Consider the following 18,895-nt stretch of genomic DNA (forward strand, 5'->3'; position numbering starts at 1 on the left):
TCCACTCAAGCGTGACTAGCTTTGAAAGACGTTTGAGAAAACAATTCCACCATCCTGCCCAGGAAATGGCTATATTAGATTTGACGGGTAGCCACCAAGAAGGCAGCAACGAATCAAGAGTGTTTGCAATCACCAAAACATACACCAGCACTCAAGAACATGATCAAACATAACCAAATCAACTACATTACAACACACACTATTAATTCTCTACTAAAAACTGGAAAACTCTAGAACTTGCAGAACAATTAGAAAAACAGAAAATTTTAATAGTGGGACTCCAGGAGATGAGAAACATGACAAAAGAACCATTTGAATATCAAGGATACCGAATATTTAAAACAGGAAACCCAGACAAAGGGTCATAAAACAATGCTCATAATTTGGAACAGGGTTTATAGTAAATGTAGAAATAATAGATTCTATAATTGATTTTTCAAGCCATCTCACCAAGAATCTCAACTTAAACCATAAAAACAACAAACAAATTTACACCATCATAAATGCCCATTCTCTTACTAGTGAGAAAAATTTTCTAAAAAACTCCACAAAAGAAGTGGAAAAGTTTATGGATCTCTTCGAACAAACAGTAAAACAAGTAAATAACAAGAATGGTAAGATCTTATCACGTGACTTCAATGCCCACCTAGGATTAGGAAAAAAAAGAGAAAAAAAAAAATGGGGCCAATTACAAATTAGAAATGCCGAGATATAATCTCCAAATCCACATACTTCACACAGGGATCAATCAAACTTAAAACGTGGAAACATCGTGATTGGAGAAAAGGTGAATGGCAGCTCAATCCCGTATAAATGGACAAATCCTTTCACAGATAAATCTACAACAAAGCATGAAGAGGAATAGACAAAATTAAATCAAAAATAAATTCACACCTCTAAAGAAGAAGAAACAGAAATCCAACAAAGAAAAGAGGAATTATAACACACACTAATTATTGTTGTTGTTGTTATTATTATTATTATTATTCTCATCAGAAATATCTACAATATTACAAGTACATGTAGTTATATTAATCACATTTCGACCATAACTTTGATATATCAAGTGCATTCTGTGTGCCTTGAAAGAATTCATCTTCTGTACGGGAGGATGGGCTGTAGGGTATGGTCTTCCCTACATTCACACTTGATCTGTTTAGCATTGATGTAACCCCATCTCGCTAAGGTCATTTTGGATCCGCCCACACCTGACCTCAAGCTATTCAGCGATATCCACGTTGTCCAGTTTTCTTTGTAGCCAGTTGGTAAGCATTTAGCTACTGCTCTGTCTAGGGATGCTGGAAGCCCTTTTTTCATAGCTGTAATCTTGCTTTTTCGGCTGCTCCAATTAGTTCTTGAATGCACGAAAAAACTGTTCCTGGTTTTCAGCCTCTGAGATGGTACATGACCACATAGTGGATGAGCACTTTCTTGTTCAACTCGTGTCCACTTCCTTTGCAGCCACTTCTCTTTGAATATGTGCTGATGCAATCCCTGCAAACTGACAGAGCTTGTCGACTGGAGTACACTTTAAACGGTCTGTCACCAACCAACTGGTCTCATTGAGGGCCACATCCACCTGTTTGGCAGGAGATGATTAAGTACCAAACGGGACATGCATATTCTGCAACGGAGTAAGAAAGAGCCATTGCTGATGTGCAGATATTTTGTGGTTGACTATCCCACTTCGATCCAGCCAGTTTGTGCAACAGATTATTCTGGGTGGAGACTTTCTGTTTACAGTTCATACAGTGCTTCCTGAAAGTGAGCTCTGCCAAGCATTACTCTGATATTTTGGAGTGTCACAGAACTGTAGGTCGATACCTAACCACATGACTTTCAGCCTTTGATGTGCTTGTTTCTCAAATGAAGGGCACAAACTTGTGCCTCTTGTGGATTAGGTCTGAGGTGATTTGCACCATAATAGGTGGATAAGATTTTGAGGGCAGTAGTGAGATTGATTTCCATTCTTTCAAAGTTGGTGCTCTGTGTAGCCAGGGCAAAATCATCACCATACAAGAAACTTCTGGTATTTGGACTTATTGGCTGGTCATTTGTATATATGTTAAGAGTATTGGAGTCGATACGCTTCCTTGAGGTAGACCCTTTTCGTGTATTCTCCATCGACTATGTTGCCCTTGGAAGTCAATGAAAAACCTGCGATTCTGGAGAAGAGTGTGGCGATGAGCCCATTGTCCTTTATCAAATTGAAGATCTTGGCCAGAAGTTCATGATAAACAGCATCATATGCTGCCGATAAATCCACAAAGGCTACACCAAGAACCTTGCGGGATTCAAATCTATCTTCTATAAACTGTGCGAGATTCAGACGTTGCCCAGTGCAGCTTTTACTGGGAAGGAACCCAGCCTGCACCCACACCAATTAATCAGAAATTACAAATATCAAGAAACTATACGAACCACAAAATTAACAAACGATTTAGAAGAACCGACATTTCTAAAGCAACAACGTAAAAGTTTAGCACTTTTAAACCCATGTAAAAGACATGCCTAGTGGACATTGGAATGTGATAAAATTCATGAAGAAAGACACCAGGCATGGTTAAAATTTCAAACGAACAAAACAGAAGAAAATGACATCAGCTTCAAAAATATATTTTAAAAACTTACCCAAATTATCAGGCAAATCAAGAGATTACCTCAAAGATCTAATCAAATCAACAGAAGAAAATTACCACAAAACCAATTCTACAGACTATTACAAAATCTTAGGAAGAAAACTACAAAAATATAATCCCCCTACGTTAATGCTAAAAGCGAGGAGGAAAAAAATTGTACATGGTACAAAGGAAAACAACAAAATCATAGTAAAAGCGTTCAATATAACCCAAGAAAAATTTAAAAATTAACAACCCTCTCCCCCCCAATAAAAAAAATTGAACATATAAACCCCACCCCCAGTAACCAAGATTTGGAAACCACTTGAGGAGTGGAAGAATTACACGGCCTGCGAAGAAAATCATTTTTCCATCCCATTGTCTCATACATTTCACCTGGCATGTTGTCTCCTCTCAAACTTGGATTCTCAAGCTTTTTCGCTCCCTTCCTAGCCATTTGTGGTGATGGTGACTCTACAAAGACAGACTGCCAGTTCTGAATTTTCAACACAGTGATTTCGTCCTGTTTTTTGAATTGTATCAAACTGCAAAATTTTTTAGACTAAGAGGTCCGCAATCTCAGTATTAAGCATTTATTGTTCATTTCCGTCTGTATCATTTGATTTCTTTTCTTCTTAGGTTTAACACACATTTTAGATTCAATTATGTATAACATTAACCTTTTTTTTCACTGAATTTATCCAACGAGTTATTTATATCTCCATCTAATGATGGAAATTATGTATATTGTTTTGTTTTTATTTCCGTCATGTCGCTATGTTTTTCATTTGTTATTCATTATGTTTTTAGCACATTTTTAGCTTGTATTATGTGAATAACTTTAACCCCACTTATTTCACTGAAGATGGCTCAAATGAGTGAAAACATGTTTGAATTTTATTACTCTATCTAATGATGGAATTATGATATGTATTGAAAGGAGGATACATTAAAAAAATTTCATTTGTAAAGTGAAGACCGTCAATACAGAATGATTCTAATATCTTGTAAAAGAACTCACCTCAACCAACACAAAATCTAAATTCAAGTTCAGAGGGGAATTTTCTGTGCCATTCCTCATAAAAATAGGTTTACAACAGGGAGATTGCCTGTTACCACAGCTGTTCAGCTGTGCCTTTGAATATAGAGGGTAGTCAGTAACAACGTAAACCGGGTATACGAGCGTTAGAGGACTGGTCATACTGATAAGCACTTCTTTTTTGAAATAATTTTTATATCTCATGCCGTTGTCATTTTTTCAGCTGCTGAAGTTAGCCAATCAGATCACTTTGGGACAAATTCAAATGAACTCTGCGAGGCTGTGTTGCTAAATCTACACGTGGCTTAAGAGCACCAACTGAAGAAAATACTTCGCCACAGGAAGGATTTGAACACTGACCTCAGAGCGGATACAATCGTGCCATAGCAAGTAAGATACAGTGGCACAGGCTAAAACCCAGGGTGTGTTTGGGTTTGCTTATTTCTCGGCATCAGCAGCTTCTAGGCAATTGGTCATTTACGGAAAATGTTCGTTAAGCAGCCGGATCGATACTGACTAGGCTTGCATTGCAATGCGAGCCCAAGCCCAGTGTACGCAGACAACATCGCTATTTAACGAACATTTCTGTAAATTACCGATCACCTAGCAGCTACCAATACCGAGAAATCAGCATCAAACACTAACAAACCGTGGGTTTCAGCCGGTGTCACTGTAGCGTACTTACTTTGATGTGATCGTGTCAGCTCAGAGGACCTTGTTCAAATTCCTCCCATGGCAATGTATTTTTCTTAGAGTGTTGCTCTCAAACCGGTATTAAGTCAAGTGCACATTTAGCAACACCGCTTCGCAAAGCCTACTTAAATTCATGTGCGAAGTGATCCAACTGGTTAATTTCAGCAGCTGATAAAATTACAACAACACATGATACTGAATAATTGTTCATGATTATTTGTCAGTATGACCAATCCTCTAACGGTCATTTACTCGGTCCACGTTGTTTCCGACCTACATTATGAGAGAATGGTAAAAAGATAACCCAAACAACATCAAACTGGAAGATCCAAAGACATAAAAAATTTAAACAGCCTGGGATTCGCTGATGACCTTGCTCTCCTGTCCAACAACTTTCAGGAAGCCCAACAAGAAGTTAAATTACTAAAGGAAATAGCGCAGAAAATAGAACTTAAAATATCTTTCGAAAAGGCAAATCATGTTAATTGACCCACCACTAGTAGATAAAATCACAATAGATTAACACGAAATCAAAATCGTTGACAAATTTAAATATTTCGGACATGGCATAATACAATAAATAAACTGACCAGAGCACAATATATCATGATGAACACATACGATAAAAAGGGACTCGATTAGAATAATAACAGGGGCTCTCCAATAGCCACAAAATTAAAACACTAGTAAACAGGTACACAACCAGAAACAACATATGCAAGTGAAATCATTTTCAAAACAACTAAGACTGCACGAACAGATAGAATATTAAACATTGAAAGAAGAAATCAGAACCTACATAAACAAAAACTATGAAGAAAATTGACACTGGAGACTACTTTCTATTGAAACCGTCAACAAAGAAATATTTATACAATTTGCTTTACGTCACATCGATACAGATACGTCTTACAGCAATGATGGGATAGGAAAGGGCTAGGAGTGGGAAGAAAGCGGCCGTGCCCTTAAAGTACAACTCCAGCATTTGAAAATTGGAAATCATGAAAAACCATCTTCAGGTCTGCCAACAGTGGAATTCAAAGCTATCTCCCGAATGCAAGCTCAGAGCTTCTAACCACACGACCAACTCACTCGGTACAAAGAGATAGAACTGGTAATAAGCACAATCAGGAAGAAACTAATTTCATTCTTTGAACATCTACTACTCAGGATAGCAGAAAAGAGGTTCATCAGAAGCATTACAGGAAAAATTATGGAATAGTAAGAGTAACATTAGATGGATTACAAAAATCAGGAAAGAGATGAGTGAACTACAAATCACAATAGAAGATTTAAAAAACAAAACAGACAAAATCAAGAAACTCGAAAACAAAGCAGACCGCAAACCAAGATTAACAGACAATGGGATGGGTGATTTCAGATGAAGAAAGTTAAGATCCAAAAGAATGAAAACTTATTGGGCTGACAGAATACAAAAAAAAATATTTTTATAAAACTGACTAAAAGTGGTCCAATGCAGGCTTTAAAATGTAAATAATATTTAGTGCATGGCTTTCAGTATATTAAAAATGTTTATCAATTTATTGAAAACCACCTATTCAATACTTTTAAAGTCTTTAAGACTATGATACAATCATTGTATTAAAATTTAAGCGTATGGCACATGTTTCACCTGTCATTGCAGGCACCATCAGCCATAACTCCAAGTCAGAGCTCTAAGTTGATGCTATACTAAAACTATTAACGCCCCGCCCATCCCTCTTCACCCAACACACTCCCTGCCAACAATGACACACCCCTACAATACGAGAAGCAAAGGTAAAGCGACTATCAGACCACCTCACACAAGCAACACAGCCGGACTTCTCTCCTAAAGTCTAAAGGGTAAGTGTCAAGAAGATTAATTCCACTAATGAACTATCCCAATATAGCACTCACAAACTTATTTGTTTTTTTCACAGACAAACCCACTTCACAAGCTGTTACACTTACACCTAGAATCCAGTTGAACTCCTCTTCAGACTTACACGGAGATAAATTCATAAACGTAACGACCTAGACAACAACTGCATGTTTAAGGGAAGATTGAATAATGTGTTATTAAATGAGACTTGATCAAGCATTCTCTACTAGCTATCTTGCCATCTAATCAGCACTTCACTTCAAAAAAAAAGCTGCCTCTGTGGATCCGTGGTAGAGTGTCGGCCTCCGAGTCCCAAGATAGCGGGTTCAAACCCGGCAGAGGTAGTGGGATTTTTGAAGGGCGGAAAAAAGTCCATTCGACACTCCATGTCGTACGATGTCTGCATGTAAAAGATCTCTGGTGATACATTTGGTATTTACCCAACAAAATTAATTAAATCTCAGCCATAGACGCCCAAGAGAGATCCGGTTTACTCTGTCTGCCATCTAGCGGACCTAGAGTAAAACGGAACGTCAAAATTGACGAGCAGACAGCCAGATGGCGTCAAATCGAAATGTCTGCACACGGTAGCTGAGGCCATACGATTATTATTATTATTTTTTTTTTTTACTTCAAAAAACTTTTAAGAGAGATTCTTATCTCTTAAAGGAAGTGAATTTGATCTATAGAAGATTTTGGCTATCCCAAAAATCATATGAGCTGAACGTGTTTGATCTCCTATATATGCTAAAAGAAATGTGTAGATGTTGTGATTCCAACAGACTTCAATTGCCGTCCCAGTATCGGCATTATGAGTGTTGATATTTTTGTATAATCTCCATTGGATGTGAACACGAGTAGGGCGTCCCATTGCAACTTTAAGACAAGATCGGCCAGTTCATTTCCAAATGTATCATATGTTCTTATACATCAGCGTAAATTGTTGTAAAAAATATGCTGAAAGAATGTGTAGAAGTTTTGATTTCCACTTGACTCCATTTGCCGTCCCAATATCGGCATTATGAGAGTCTATATCTTTGTATTATATCCATTTGATGTAAGCATGAGTAGAACGTCCCATTAGAAGTTTAAGACATGATCGGCCAGTTCACTCCAAATATGACCATGATGTTCTTGTACATCGTGCAAATTGTTGTAATATATATATATATATATATATTTGGGAATAATTTTAGTATAGCATCCACTCAGAGCTTTGACTTTGAGTTTAGAATTTATGGCTGATGATGCCTGCAATGACAGGTGAAACGTACCATATGCTTAAACTTTAATATAATAATTGTATCATAGTCTTAAAGACTTTAAAAGTATTGAATAGGTGGTTTTCAATAAATTGATAAACATTTTAATATATTGCATTTCAATACCGTCAAAATGAAAATAGTCACTTGTAATATGGCTTTTAGTGCCAAGAGTGTCTGAGGACCTGTTCAACTTGCCTCGTGCAGGTCATTCTACGTAGGTCAGTCATAAGTCATGGCAACTATTTTATTTTTTCGCGACCAGGAGACAACACGGAAAATCTAAGATATGCATTTGGAAACATACGGTATGTACTTGCGTATGCTGCCACTAGATGGTGTATGTAAACAACAGTGTGGGTCTAAGCATGCCCCCAAGTTCAGTGTGTGAGTGAGAGCGTCACAAAATGGAAGTCAATAAGCAGGAGCAACGATCGTATATTAAAATAGTGGTTCTCCGCGGCAGAAATGCACGCCAATGGCATGCAGAGCTGCGGGAAGCATTACGTGTGCATGCCATGCCCCATAGAACAGTGGCGAGGTGGGTGGAGACGTTCAAACGGGGTAGAGTATCAACTGCCGATTTGCCTCACCCAGGCCGTCCGGTGTCCGTGGACAAAGACGTACGGATAATGGTGATCGATCAGTGTTTACACGAGGACAGGCGCTGGCCTCTAGCGGAATCGCAAGAACATACAGCAATATTAGCTGTCTATACCATAATAAAACCATGTTTACCAATGGCCTGTGTTCTGTCACTTTCCTACAAGAATCTCCTGAAGTCAGCATTTGTCTTCAGGCACTATGCATAAGTACATGCCCTATATTTCCAAATGCATATCTTAGAATTTCCGTGTTGTCTCCTGTTCGCGAAAAAAAAAAAAGTTGCCATGACTCATGACTCGACCCTCATATTTGACGCTCATGAGTGACCTGCATGTCTGGGTGTGGGATGATGAGATAGGTAAAGAATGAAACCCAGTGTTAGCCTACTCCTGTCAAATAACAGCAAGGGGTCTGCTCAAGAATTAACATCCCCATCTGAAGGACGAACTACCACCGAGACATATTCCCTCAGTCCACATGAACACTTTGGAGATGATGTTTGTTGTTTAAAGGGGCTTAACAGCTAGGTCATCGGCCCCTAATAGTACGGGGTGTAATGAAATGAAAATTAAAACTTCAAAATGACTGACTAGAATCTAAAATGAATGATTATGAGAAAATGATCGTACAACAAAAACAATCAGTGGATCCAATTCACAATGTCTTTTTTACTGTGATGATGCTGATTATCTAAAGGGGTTCAAAATCTAGGACACCGGCCTCTCACAATGGTACTAATCACTAGTAAAGCAGAACCATGGTATTCCTCCTACAGTGGCACTAATCAAAGGTAATGCAGACTCATGGTGTTTCCCGCACAGTGGTACTGATCACAGGTAATGTAGACCTATGGTATCTCACACAAGACACCACTCGCAGGCAACAAAAACGTATGGTGTTTCGCACATAAGGCCACCACTCACAAGCAACGTAGATCCATGGTGCTCCTCACACAGTAGGACCATGATCACCAGTATTCCCATGGTGTCCCTCACTTGGTGGAACTAATCACAGGCCACATACTCATGGCACCACTCATATAGTGGTACTAATCATAGGCAATGCAGTCCCACGGTGTATCACACATTATTACACCCACAGGCAACACAAACCCATGATGTTCCTCACATAATAATTATACTACTAATACCAGGCAATGCAGACCAAGGGTTTTCCTCACGTAGTGGTGGTAATACACCCGTGGTGTTTCTCACGTAGTAGTACTAACAGGTAACGTAGACTCATGGTGTTTCTCATAAAGTGGTACTACTCATAGGAAATGCAAACCCATTCTGAACACAGCGGAACTAACCAGTGGAATACACATGATGACCTCTATCACAAGCAACACTTAGACCCATACCATTCCTCACATAATGGTACTGCTCCTATGTAACGTAGACCCATTCTTTTCCTCGCAAGGTGGTACTAGTCGCAAGTAATGTCGACCCATGGTGTTCAGCACGTAATGACACTAATCACAAGTAATCTCATGGTTCTAATATCATCCCTTGGTCACCCCTTTTAGCTGCCTCTTACGACAGACAGGGGATACTGTGGGTGTATTCTTCGTCTGCGCCTCCCAACCCACAGGGGGTATACTGCAGAGAGGTTTGGAATTGAATCCTGGCTTTAAACTGTGTACCATCACCTGTCCTACCTTGTCAACATTCTAATGGTGAAGATGTTTTTCATCAACGGAACTCAAACTGGCTAACCACAGTGTCAGATCACACAGATTTGAAACGTTAACGGCGATCATGGCCACCAGGCAAGCTATGAAGATCAGTGAAAGGATACAAGAGGGAAATACATTATACCACAGTGTCTCTTGGAAGGAAGGAGTTTAAGGAAATTTTATTGCTCCATACTGACATAATGACCAGAGACTTTGTACTGACAAAAAGACAGGGGAGTAAAATCCAGGCCAGTGAGATTGAATGTTTACAGTATGTAGGACATAGAAGACAAGAAAGGACAGTGTACAAAATTAGGATATCCGGACGGAAATCAGAGTAGAACAGAACGGAGAGGAATAAACCAAGTTGGACCACTTGAAGTTGTTGAATACTTCAAATATTTGGGAAGTGAAATAATGCAAGATCCAAGGATGGATAAAGAGATCAGCAAGAGGGTACAAGTGGGAAATACGTTCTACCAGAACGTAAGAAACCTGGTGTGGAACAGAGAAGTTCCTATGAAATGTAAAGAGATAAGGTACAAGATGTACTATACCCTTGTATTAACGTATTCATCACACACTTGGACTTTAACAACAAGAAATAAGAGTAAAATTCAGGCCAGTGAGATGAAGTTCCTGAGTATGGCAGGGAAGATGAGGAGAGACAGAGTAAGAAATGTTGTCAGAAAAGAGGTAGGGGTAAAAAAAACTGAGGGATAGGAAGGAGAAGAATAAACTGAGATGGTTTGTACATGTTATGAGGACGGAGGAAGAAATGATAAAAATAAAATGTTGGAGGCTAAGATAAAAGGAAAGAGGGCAAGAGGGAGGCCCAGAGCAAGTTGGATGGACTCTCAAGAACCATATAAGAAAAAGAAGACTGGACTGGAATACAATTACTGAAGAGGAGTGGTGGAAGGAGAGACAACGGTGGAGAAGTGCCATCAAAACCCCGACTTGTTAGGAGCTGGACAAGGGGAATGAAAATAATGATGATGATGGTTTGGAGATGATTAGAGGGTGGAAGAGACAGGGATACCGAAGCAGTTCATGGAGGCTAAGAATGAGTGAGTAAGTAAGTAAGTAAGTAAGTAAGTAAGTAAGTAAGTAAGTAAGTAAGTGAGTAAGTAAGAAAGATAGACCCAGACTAAGGTGGTAGGACTATCAAGACAAATAGAATAAGAAAGAACCTGGAATGGAGGCATTAACATCCCAACTCTGCAGGAAGGGAAACTGATGATGAAAATACTTGGAAAACCTATTCAATTTTACTCTATTTTCCAAATCACACACATTCCCACTAACACCATGCAAGCCCTAAAAGTAGGAGAGTATTACAAAGTAGGTGCTTAAAGGAACATAAATTTTACAACAAAGTTAATGCACAGTTAAAGTCATAAAGATGGTAGGTCTTGCACATAAGACGATAATGACCTTAAGAAGGATGTTGTAAGGAGAAAAATTATTGATAAGGTGTATGGTTAAAATTGTTGGGATACATTTAACTCATCTCATATGTGATGAAAGTTGGATTGAAGATGTAATCTGAGATAGAAGAAACAATCAACACACTCATCACGAACTAGCAACAGGCAAAATGCAGAATTGCAAGAATTGACTCTGAACCAAATCAACCAGCATAATCAGAATGTTAATGGATAACACTGAACACAAAATAAGGGTAAATATACCTCGCTAAGAGGTTCCTCAGTATCCTAGGAACTGGCCTCAGCTGTGCCGAAGTGATGGCTTGCCGATCAACAGGACAGGTTGGTTGACGAGAGAGCCACTCCTGAATGCATGCCCGACAGAAGGCATGTTCACAAACAGGAGCCTGCAGAATAAAATGAAAATTCTATAATCAAGCAAAGAAATTTCTTTACACATACACATTTCAAATAAAACAAACGTATTTTCCTTTTGTAATATCTTCACAGTATCCTGTAACTTAGAGTAGTAAAATTCTCACATCATCATAAAAGTAAATTCAAGTACCTTGGCAGTTGGGTCACTGAAGACCTAGACCTGAACTTTGTGATCCATGAGGACAGAAATGGCTCATGCAACTGTTTTGAAGATGAGAAACTTATTGTGTGAAAAAGAAGCCTCATCCTAGAGGTAAGATAAATTTATGAAGTGTTACATCTATTCAGTACTTCTATACAGAGATAAGACATGCACAGTGAAGAGCAACACCATAAACAGAGTGGAAGCCTTCGAGACATGGATCTACCGAAGGATGCTGAAGATTTTATATAATTGGTCCATTACTGCAAAAGGTAAATTTTCCAGCTAACTCATCCCTGGTTGCTGGTGTTTTGCTCCAGTGTGCAAATTTGGATTCATCAGTTGATAACTAGAACACCTATTAAGACACATGGCTAGTGCATGCATTTGGTGCCCACTGCACAGGCTACTTGGAGCCACAGGCAGCACCAATGTACTATAATATAAAAAATGACTACCGCTGGCCATCAGATGATACAGATTTTTATTTCCATAGCAAACTTGCAATATTTGTCCTGCATGAGTAAATTCATAATTCCAATATAATTGGTCTGTTATTGGAATTTATACATTTTCCAGCCAACTCATTCTTGGTTAAACAATTATGAACTTACTCATTCCTTATGAAAATTGAAATCTATATCATTTCATGGAAAGGTCACATCTCCAATGCAGTGGTAGAGAAGTGCATGAAGAAGGACCAAAAGCTAATTAGCATGATCAAGAGGAGAAAGACAGCTTACTTACGATAATGGAGATACACCTACATTCAACTTAAAATTCTGGAGGAAAAGAATTCCCGCAAAATAGATGCATTTCATTTTCAACAAAAACTGTCTTATAATATTTAAAATTTAATAACTGGATGGATTGTAGTATTCAATAAAACTACTAAATGGGAAAATAACAGCTGCAGGCGAAGTTGACCTCGCTGCACAATACACTTTCAGTGAAGAATAGCAATTACCGTATTTCTATATAATGAACATAAAAGGGACGACTCTGAACAGTATGTTTTAGTGTGTGAAGTATGTTAACGGGTCTATTGCATAAAAAAAATTGTTACGAATATCTCACATTTGCCTCGGATGAATAAGAATGGATATCAAAATATGACTACCCTGCAACGTAAATCGGCTTTACGAATAGGAACTTAGAATGTAAGAACCCTGTATAAACCTGGATCTTTCAAAATCCTCAGTCAACAGTTGGAGAAGTATAGAGTGGAAATTGCTGCAATTCAAGAGACTAGATTATTGGGTAATGGTATACAGGACATGGAGAAGTATACACTTTTTAAGAGTGGTAAAGAAACCCCACAAATTTGGAACTGCATTTTGTGTCCAAAATTGACTAGTATCATCAGTGCTGTCCTTTGAACATGTGAATGAAAGACTATACTATTTGAGGGTACATTCTAAATGATTTAAAATATCACTGGTGACCTGCCATGCCCCAACAAACGACAAGGATGATCGTGTTAAAGACTCCTTTTATGAGGATTTGATAGAACTGTGGAATAAATTGCACAAACATGTCAGAATGATTTTGGGTGATTTCAATGCAAAAGTGGGAAAGGAAGGAATTTTTGTGCCAACAATAGGAAGGGAAAGTCTGCATGACAAAAGCAATGATAATGCCATTAGACCAATTAATTCTGCTACATCCACAAACATGAATGTGAGGAGTACCACCTTCCCAAATAAATAAATTCATAAGGAAACATAGTATTTGTGTGATGGTAAGACTGTCAATGTGATAGATCATGTCCTAATTGATAACAGGCATAGAAGCTCCATAACTGATATCAGAGCTTACCGAGGAGCTGAGATAGGACCTGATCACAATATGATAATTGCTTCTGTTAAAATTAAATTCAAAACCTCTTGTAAGTCACAGACTGAGGAAAGATGCTAAGTTGACACTGAGAAACTGAAGCAGGAGGATGAAAGATAAAAGTATAATGTGGAAATAACAAACAGATTTGATATTCTGGGAGAAGATCCTATAGAAGACACTGATGAAACAAATGACAAAGTTTGTGAACGAATGTGGAATAACGCAAAACAAATCATGTCAACAGTAGCAATGAAAGTGATACCAAAAGGTTAGTAAAAAAAAAGAAATGATTCGATGAGGCATGTCAAGATGCAGTTAATGAAGTGGCATTATGGCATAGTAAGTGGCTGCAGTCTAATAAGAATGTAGATGTTGAACTATACAGAGAAAAACAGAAAGAATGTAGTAAATTAATTCGTAGAAAGAAAAAAAACTACCCGAGAGAACAAATAGACTACAGAAACAGGAACATCCGCAAGATGTATGGAACTGTCAACAATTTAAAAAAAAAAGGATTTCAACCAAGATCGAATTTTATGAGAGATAAGTCTGGAAATTTAATTACTGATCAGGACAAATTATTAAATTACTATAAGCAATACTTCGATTCCTTGCTGAATTGTGCTGATCCAGAAACCTGTATTGGTAAACCATCTAGTTCCCCATCAGAAGAACAAATACCAGAGACATCATATCAGGAGGTATTACAAAGTATTATATGTTTAAAAAACAAAGCTTCAGTTAGTGACAACATTCCTGCTGAGCTTATTAAATATGGTGGAAAAAGATTACATAAATACATGTATGAGATCATTCTAAGGATACGGCTCGAAGTTATTCCAAAAGAATGGCAGGAATCACTTATTGCCCCAATTCATAAAGGAGGAGATAAGGAAGAACTTCAAAATTATCGTGGTAAATCTCTTGTAAACACGGCATACAAAATTCTCTTTTATTCTTTTACGGCGTTTAAAACCATTTACTGAAAAATGTTACTGGGGACTAACAGAACGGTTTTTGTAGTAACAGATCCACTACAGACAACATATTTGCAATTAAGACTATTAATGCTAAGGTCCTAGACTCGCAAAGGGAAAATCCTGACATTCACCCCCTCCCGTGGTAGAGAGGGGGCAATGTTTGCTGGAACAGCAAGTGGCTAACGGATGCAAGGACCGAGAATCTCCCAGGATAAGGAGATCCCCTTTTACAAAGAATCAACAACCTCCTCAGAGGTCGGATGAGCGGATAGAAGGAAGGGCACTCTCTTGACCGTGGGATAAGAAATTATCCCAAAAGGCAGATAAGCTACAGGTTAGCCAACGGCATGAGGATGCAGAAAGCAACGAGGAACTACTGCATTAAAGATATTCGGATATCCTTTAGTAACACATCATGGCTGTGTTCAAACAAAATGTTTCCAGAGATAGTCCCCTTTTCGGATCTCCGGGAGAGGGAGGGGGGAGGGGGGGGCAGTTCTGAACAAAGGTGTGGTTGAGAATATTTCTTTCACCGAGAGTATTAAGATATGCACATGGAATGTACGGACACTGGCACAAACAGGAAAAGTTAACAATGCAATCCAGGAAATGAAAAGAATGGGGATTAAGATCATGGGAGTGAGTGAAATGCGATGGCCGGGATCAGGTTATCGTAACATTGATGAACACCGAGTGTATTATTCCGGAACATCTGATGAACAGTTCCACTTTGGCGTGGGGCTTATAGTATCTAAATCAGTTGCAGTATGTGTTACTAATTTTGTTGCAATCTCAGAGAGACTCATGTTAGTTCAAATAAATGCCAGACCTGCACAAGTGAATATCATCCAGGTGTATGCTACAACTACAGATGAGAGCGACGAAGAAGTAGCAGAACTATACTCCCAGATTGGGGATATCTTGAAAAAAATTATCAAAACGTGATCTCACAATCATAATGGGGGATTTCAATGCCGAAATTGGGAGAGGTTCTGAAGGTGGCTTCATAGGCCCATGTGGTCTCGGTGAAAGAAATGAAAGAGGAGAACAGCTTAGTACATTTGTTGGAGAACATGGATTTGTGATAATAAATACATTATTTACTCTTCCACCCAGACGTCTGTATATCTGGAAGACACCAAGAGACTCGAACATATTGTTAGAAACCAGATTGACTATATCTTGGTAAACCAAGGTTACAGGAACAGTTGTTCTTCAGTGAAAACATACTCCGGCGCTGATATTTACTCAGACCATAATCCTTTAGTTGGTGTTTAAAAATTAGGTTGAAGAAAACTTTACAGAAAGTGATTACAAAATATGATTTACAAAAAATTAAACAACCCTCCACAAGAGATAAAGTTGAACTACAACTAAATAAAATAATAAGCACTGTACCTAATAATTCGCACACTGAAGTGAAAATTGAAAAATTAAAATACACAATGGAATTAAAGATACAACATCTACAAACAAATTTTGTCAAAAAGGACCTGGATGACTGATGAGTTCCTTAAATTAATGGAGAGGAAGAGGACAGCAAAATTGTAATACTGATGAATATAAAAACATTAATAGAGAGATCAGGAATAAAATAAGAGAAGCTAAAGAACACGAAATGCAGGAAAAATAGCCTTTTTCAATAATTGAGTCTATGCACGAACAAACGTCGTCGTTACATTCCCTATATATTTAGAAAAACACCAATAAAGATGATTGTTAACCGCAGGATATTGCTACGAGAGAGAATGTAATAGACTTTTGTTCCGTAAACCAACAGGTTAGAAGTGCACGCGCTCACTCTTTCGCACATAATGGATGCAAACAGAGGAGAATAGTGTTATTTGAATATTTTAGCCTAATTGCAATGATTTGGTGTGTACAAATACTGTTCCTTTAAATATAAAACTTAATTGAACTCGCTTCTTTACAGCGGTTAAGATTGTCGAGCGCTTGCGCGGGAAACTATGTAATATAGACTTTTGTTCCATTATTTTTCAAGTGCATTTCCCTTCACAATTTCAGGAATACTATAACGATCTGTTGAGATATGCTCAAACTACCTGCAAATACAGATCCAGGACACATCATAGACGTTTGTTCCGTGAATATCTCAAATGCCACAAAAATGTAACATAGATGTTTGTTCGCGCATATGACTCAATTACTGTATCTTAGTAGAGCTCCTAGATTAATTATCATTTGGCATCCAGTTTGTCAACTATATTGTTGTCACTAAAACATATATCAGTTCCTAAATTTTCTTCAAAAGCCACTAGTTTCTCCAAAATTGCAGAAGACAGTTCCTTGTAGTGGCTTGTCACATTTATGCATAAACAAAGTAAGTGAAAAGGTATTGCACTAACAAGTTTCTCAGTATAGTCCTGACATCTATTGGAATAGTGGAATATTCACAAAATATTTGGTGAGGCTATTCCTTTAGTAGTTTGAAATATTCTGCAACAAATATCTTGATGTGTTAGAAGTGTGACTTGTAACGTTATTGCAATAAGCCCTTCAAATGTACGATTGTATTATACTTTATGCATATTTTTTATTCTACGATTAACTCTATGCAAATGTGATTTTATTTCCAAATTAATGTATAATAGATGTTGATTCCCATAGGGAATCTGAAACATTTGTTCCGAATGAATAAATTCGAATTAATGTTTGGAAGAGACATTATTTATCACAATTAATTTTAATTCTATGTTTTCTTGAAAATGCTATTCATCCCCAAATTACAAACGTATAAATGCAACAAAATGCTAAATTTCTGGTTTCAAAACACTAAAAAATACCATCCTTACTTATTCCTGAAACAGCAGTAACAACAACCACTGTGCATTAGAAAGAAGTCTTTCATTATGGCCTAGAATTTAGATGGATACAAAGATTTATTGAACTCTTAACACCCAACATGAATAACACTAGCCTTAAAGCAGGCAGTTCTGGGCCCTGTTTCATAAAACATTTTTCATTAATATTATTAGTAAGAAACCAATAATATTAACTAATATTATTAGTATTGCATTTCATAGAGTTATTAGCTAATATTAGTAATTAGTTTATGAGTCAAAATTATTAGTAGATATTCCTAATAATATTAGTAAATTGTTTCATAGCCAACATGAGTAATAAAAGTTACTCATATTATTGGGATTATTTCTATGAGTATCTTGACTTATGATCCACATTATAAGTGAAACCAAAATGAGTGATATTTTAATATTTTGACGTAAAATCATGAAGATCAGCAAAATGGTCAACTCGGATTCAAATAGTGATGTAGAACGGTGTAGGTATTCACTGTCCAATAAATTTTAGGCCAAAAACAGCCTGTACTGGTATGTAACAAACATACAAATACAATGAGAGATTTGGGTTAGATTACAGAACTATTCAGTATTTACTTGATAGGACTGGTAATGTGGTAAAATTTCCCACTGCAAGGAATGAATCATTAACCTCAAAACAGCAGCTTCTGATTGCACTCAACAGGTTGGTAGTGATACGCAATATCACTATGTTTGTGATAAGTACATATTGACCAGCATTTGTTAATTGATATCGGAAACAATCCTTGAACGTAATGTTCTTTTGTGAACCAAATTTCGAATTCTATGTTTGTACAAATTGGCCTGGTAGTGTGCTAGGGTGACTCGAACAATAAGATGGCTAATGGTTGGACACCTTTCCTTGGTGCAGTTCTGCTCAGAGGTTCCATCTATCCTTTAAAATATTGGCTTATACCACCAGTAAACAATTTTTCTAGTCCATCTCAGAGATTTTTAAGAGATTTTTAAAATAAAAAAATAAAAGAACAAAGAGGGTTATAGTGTGCAATAGGCTGCGAATAGTTGACGCTGTAATTCAAGCATTTTCCGCAAAGAAACTTTCTTCTCTCACATTATTTTCACTTTTACCTATTCTCATATCATCCCCCCTCTGGCAAACTAACAAATGTGCAAATTGTCAAAAAAAATGAGGAGAGCTGAAAGAAGTTATGATTACTTATGTCAAATCAATTTTTATATTTAATGATTGGTTCTGTGTGTTAGCCATACAGAATGAGCTACAGATTTGAGACTGTCAGAGGGTAGACATTATATAACTAATAAAATCTAACCATATTTTAAGAATTACCGGTTCCCTAGTTTGCCATAGTGGGGACGATATGTATCAGTCACAACAACGAAAATATCAAGTGAGCCAATCGAACATAGCCGGTTGCAGTCAAGCACTAACCTACTGCTAAGAACAAATGCAAACCATGAACATATGCAACAAAGATATTCCAACC

At 37.5% G+C, this 18,895-nt stretch overlaps 1 protein-coding gene across 8 annotated transcripts in view; it reads right to left on the minus strand.

Moving 5' to 3' along the window:
• elgi (E3 ubiquitin-protein ligase NRDP1 elgi) overlaps positions 1–18,895 on the minus strand; it is a 252,611-nt gene that overhangs the window by 198,763 nt on the left and 34,953 nt on the right. For all 8 annotated transcript variants that reach the window (XM_067152603.2, XM_068228889.1, XM_067152601.2 and 5 more), the window contains one exon: positions 11,455–11,597. In XM_067152603.2, the coding sequence (XP_067008704.1) occupies positions 11,455–11,597 (143 nt within the window). The remainder of the gene's footprint in view (positions 1–11,454; positions 11,598–18,895) is intronic.

This window comes from Anabrus simplex, chromosome 8 (genome assembly GCF_040414725.1).
Source record: "Anabrus simplex isolate iqAnaSimp1 chromosome 8, ASM4041472v1, whole genome shotgun sequence".
In the NCBI taxonomy this organism is placed as follows: domain Eukaryota; kingdom Metazoa; phylum Arthropoda; class Insecta; order Orthoptera; family Tettigoniidae; genus Anabrus; species Anabrus simplex.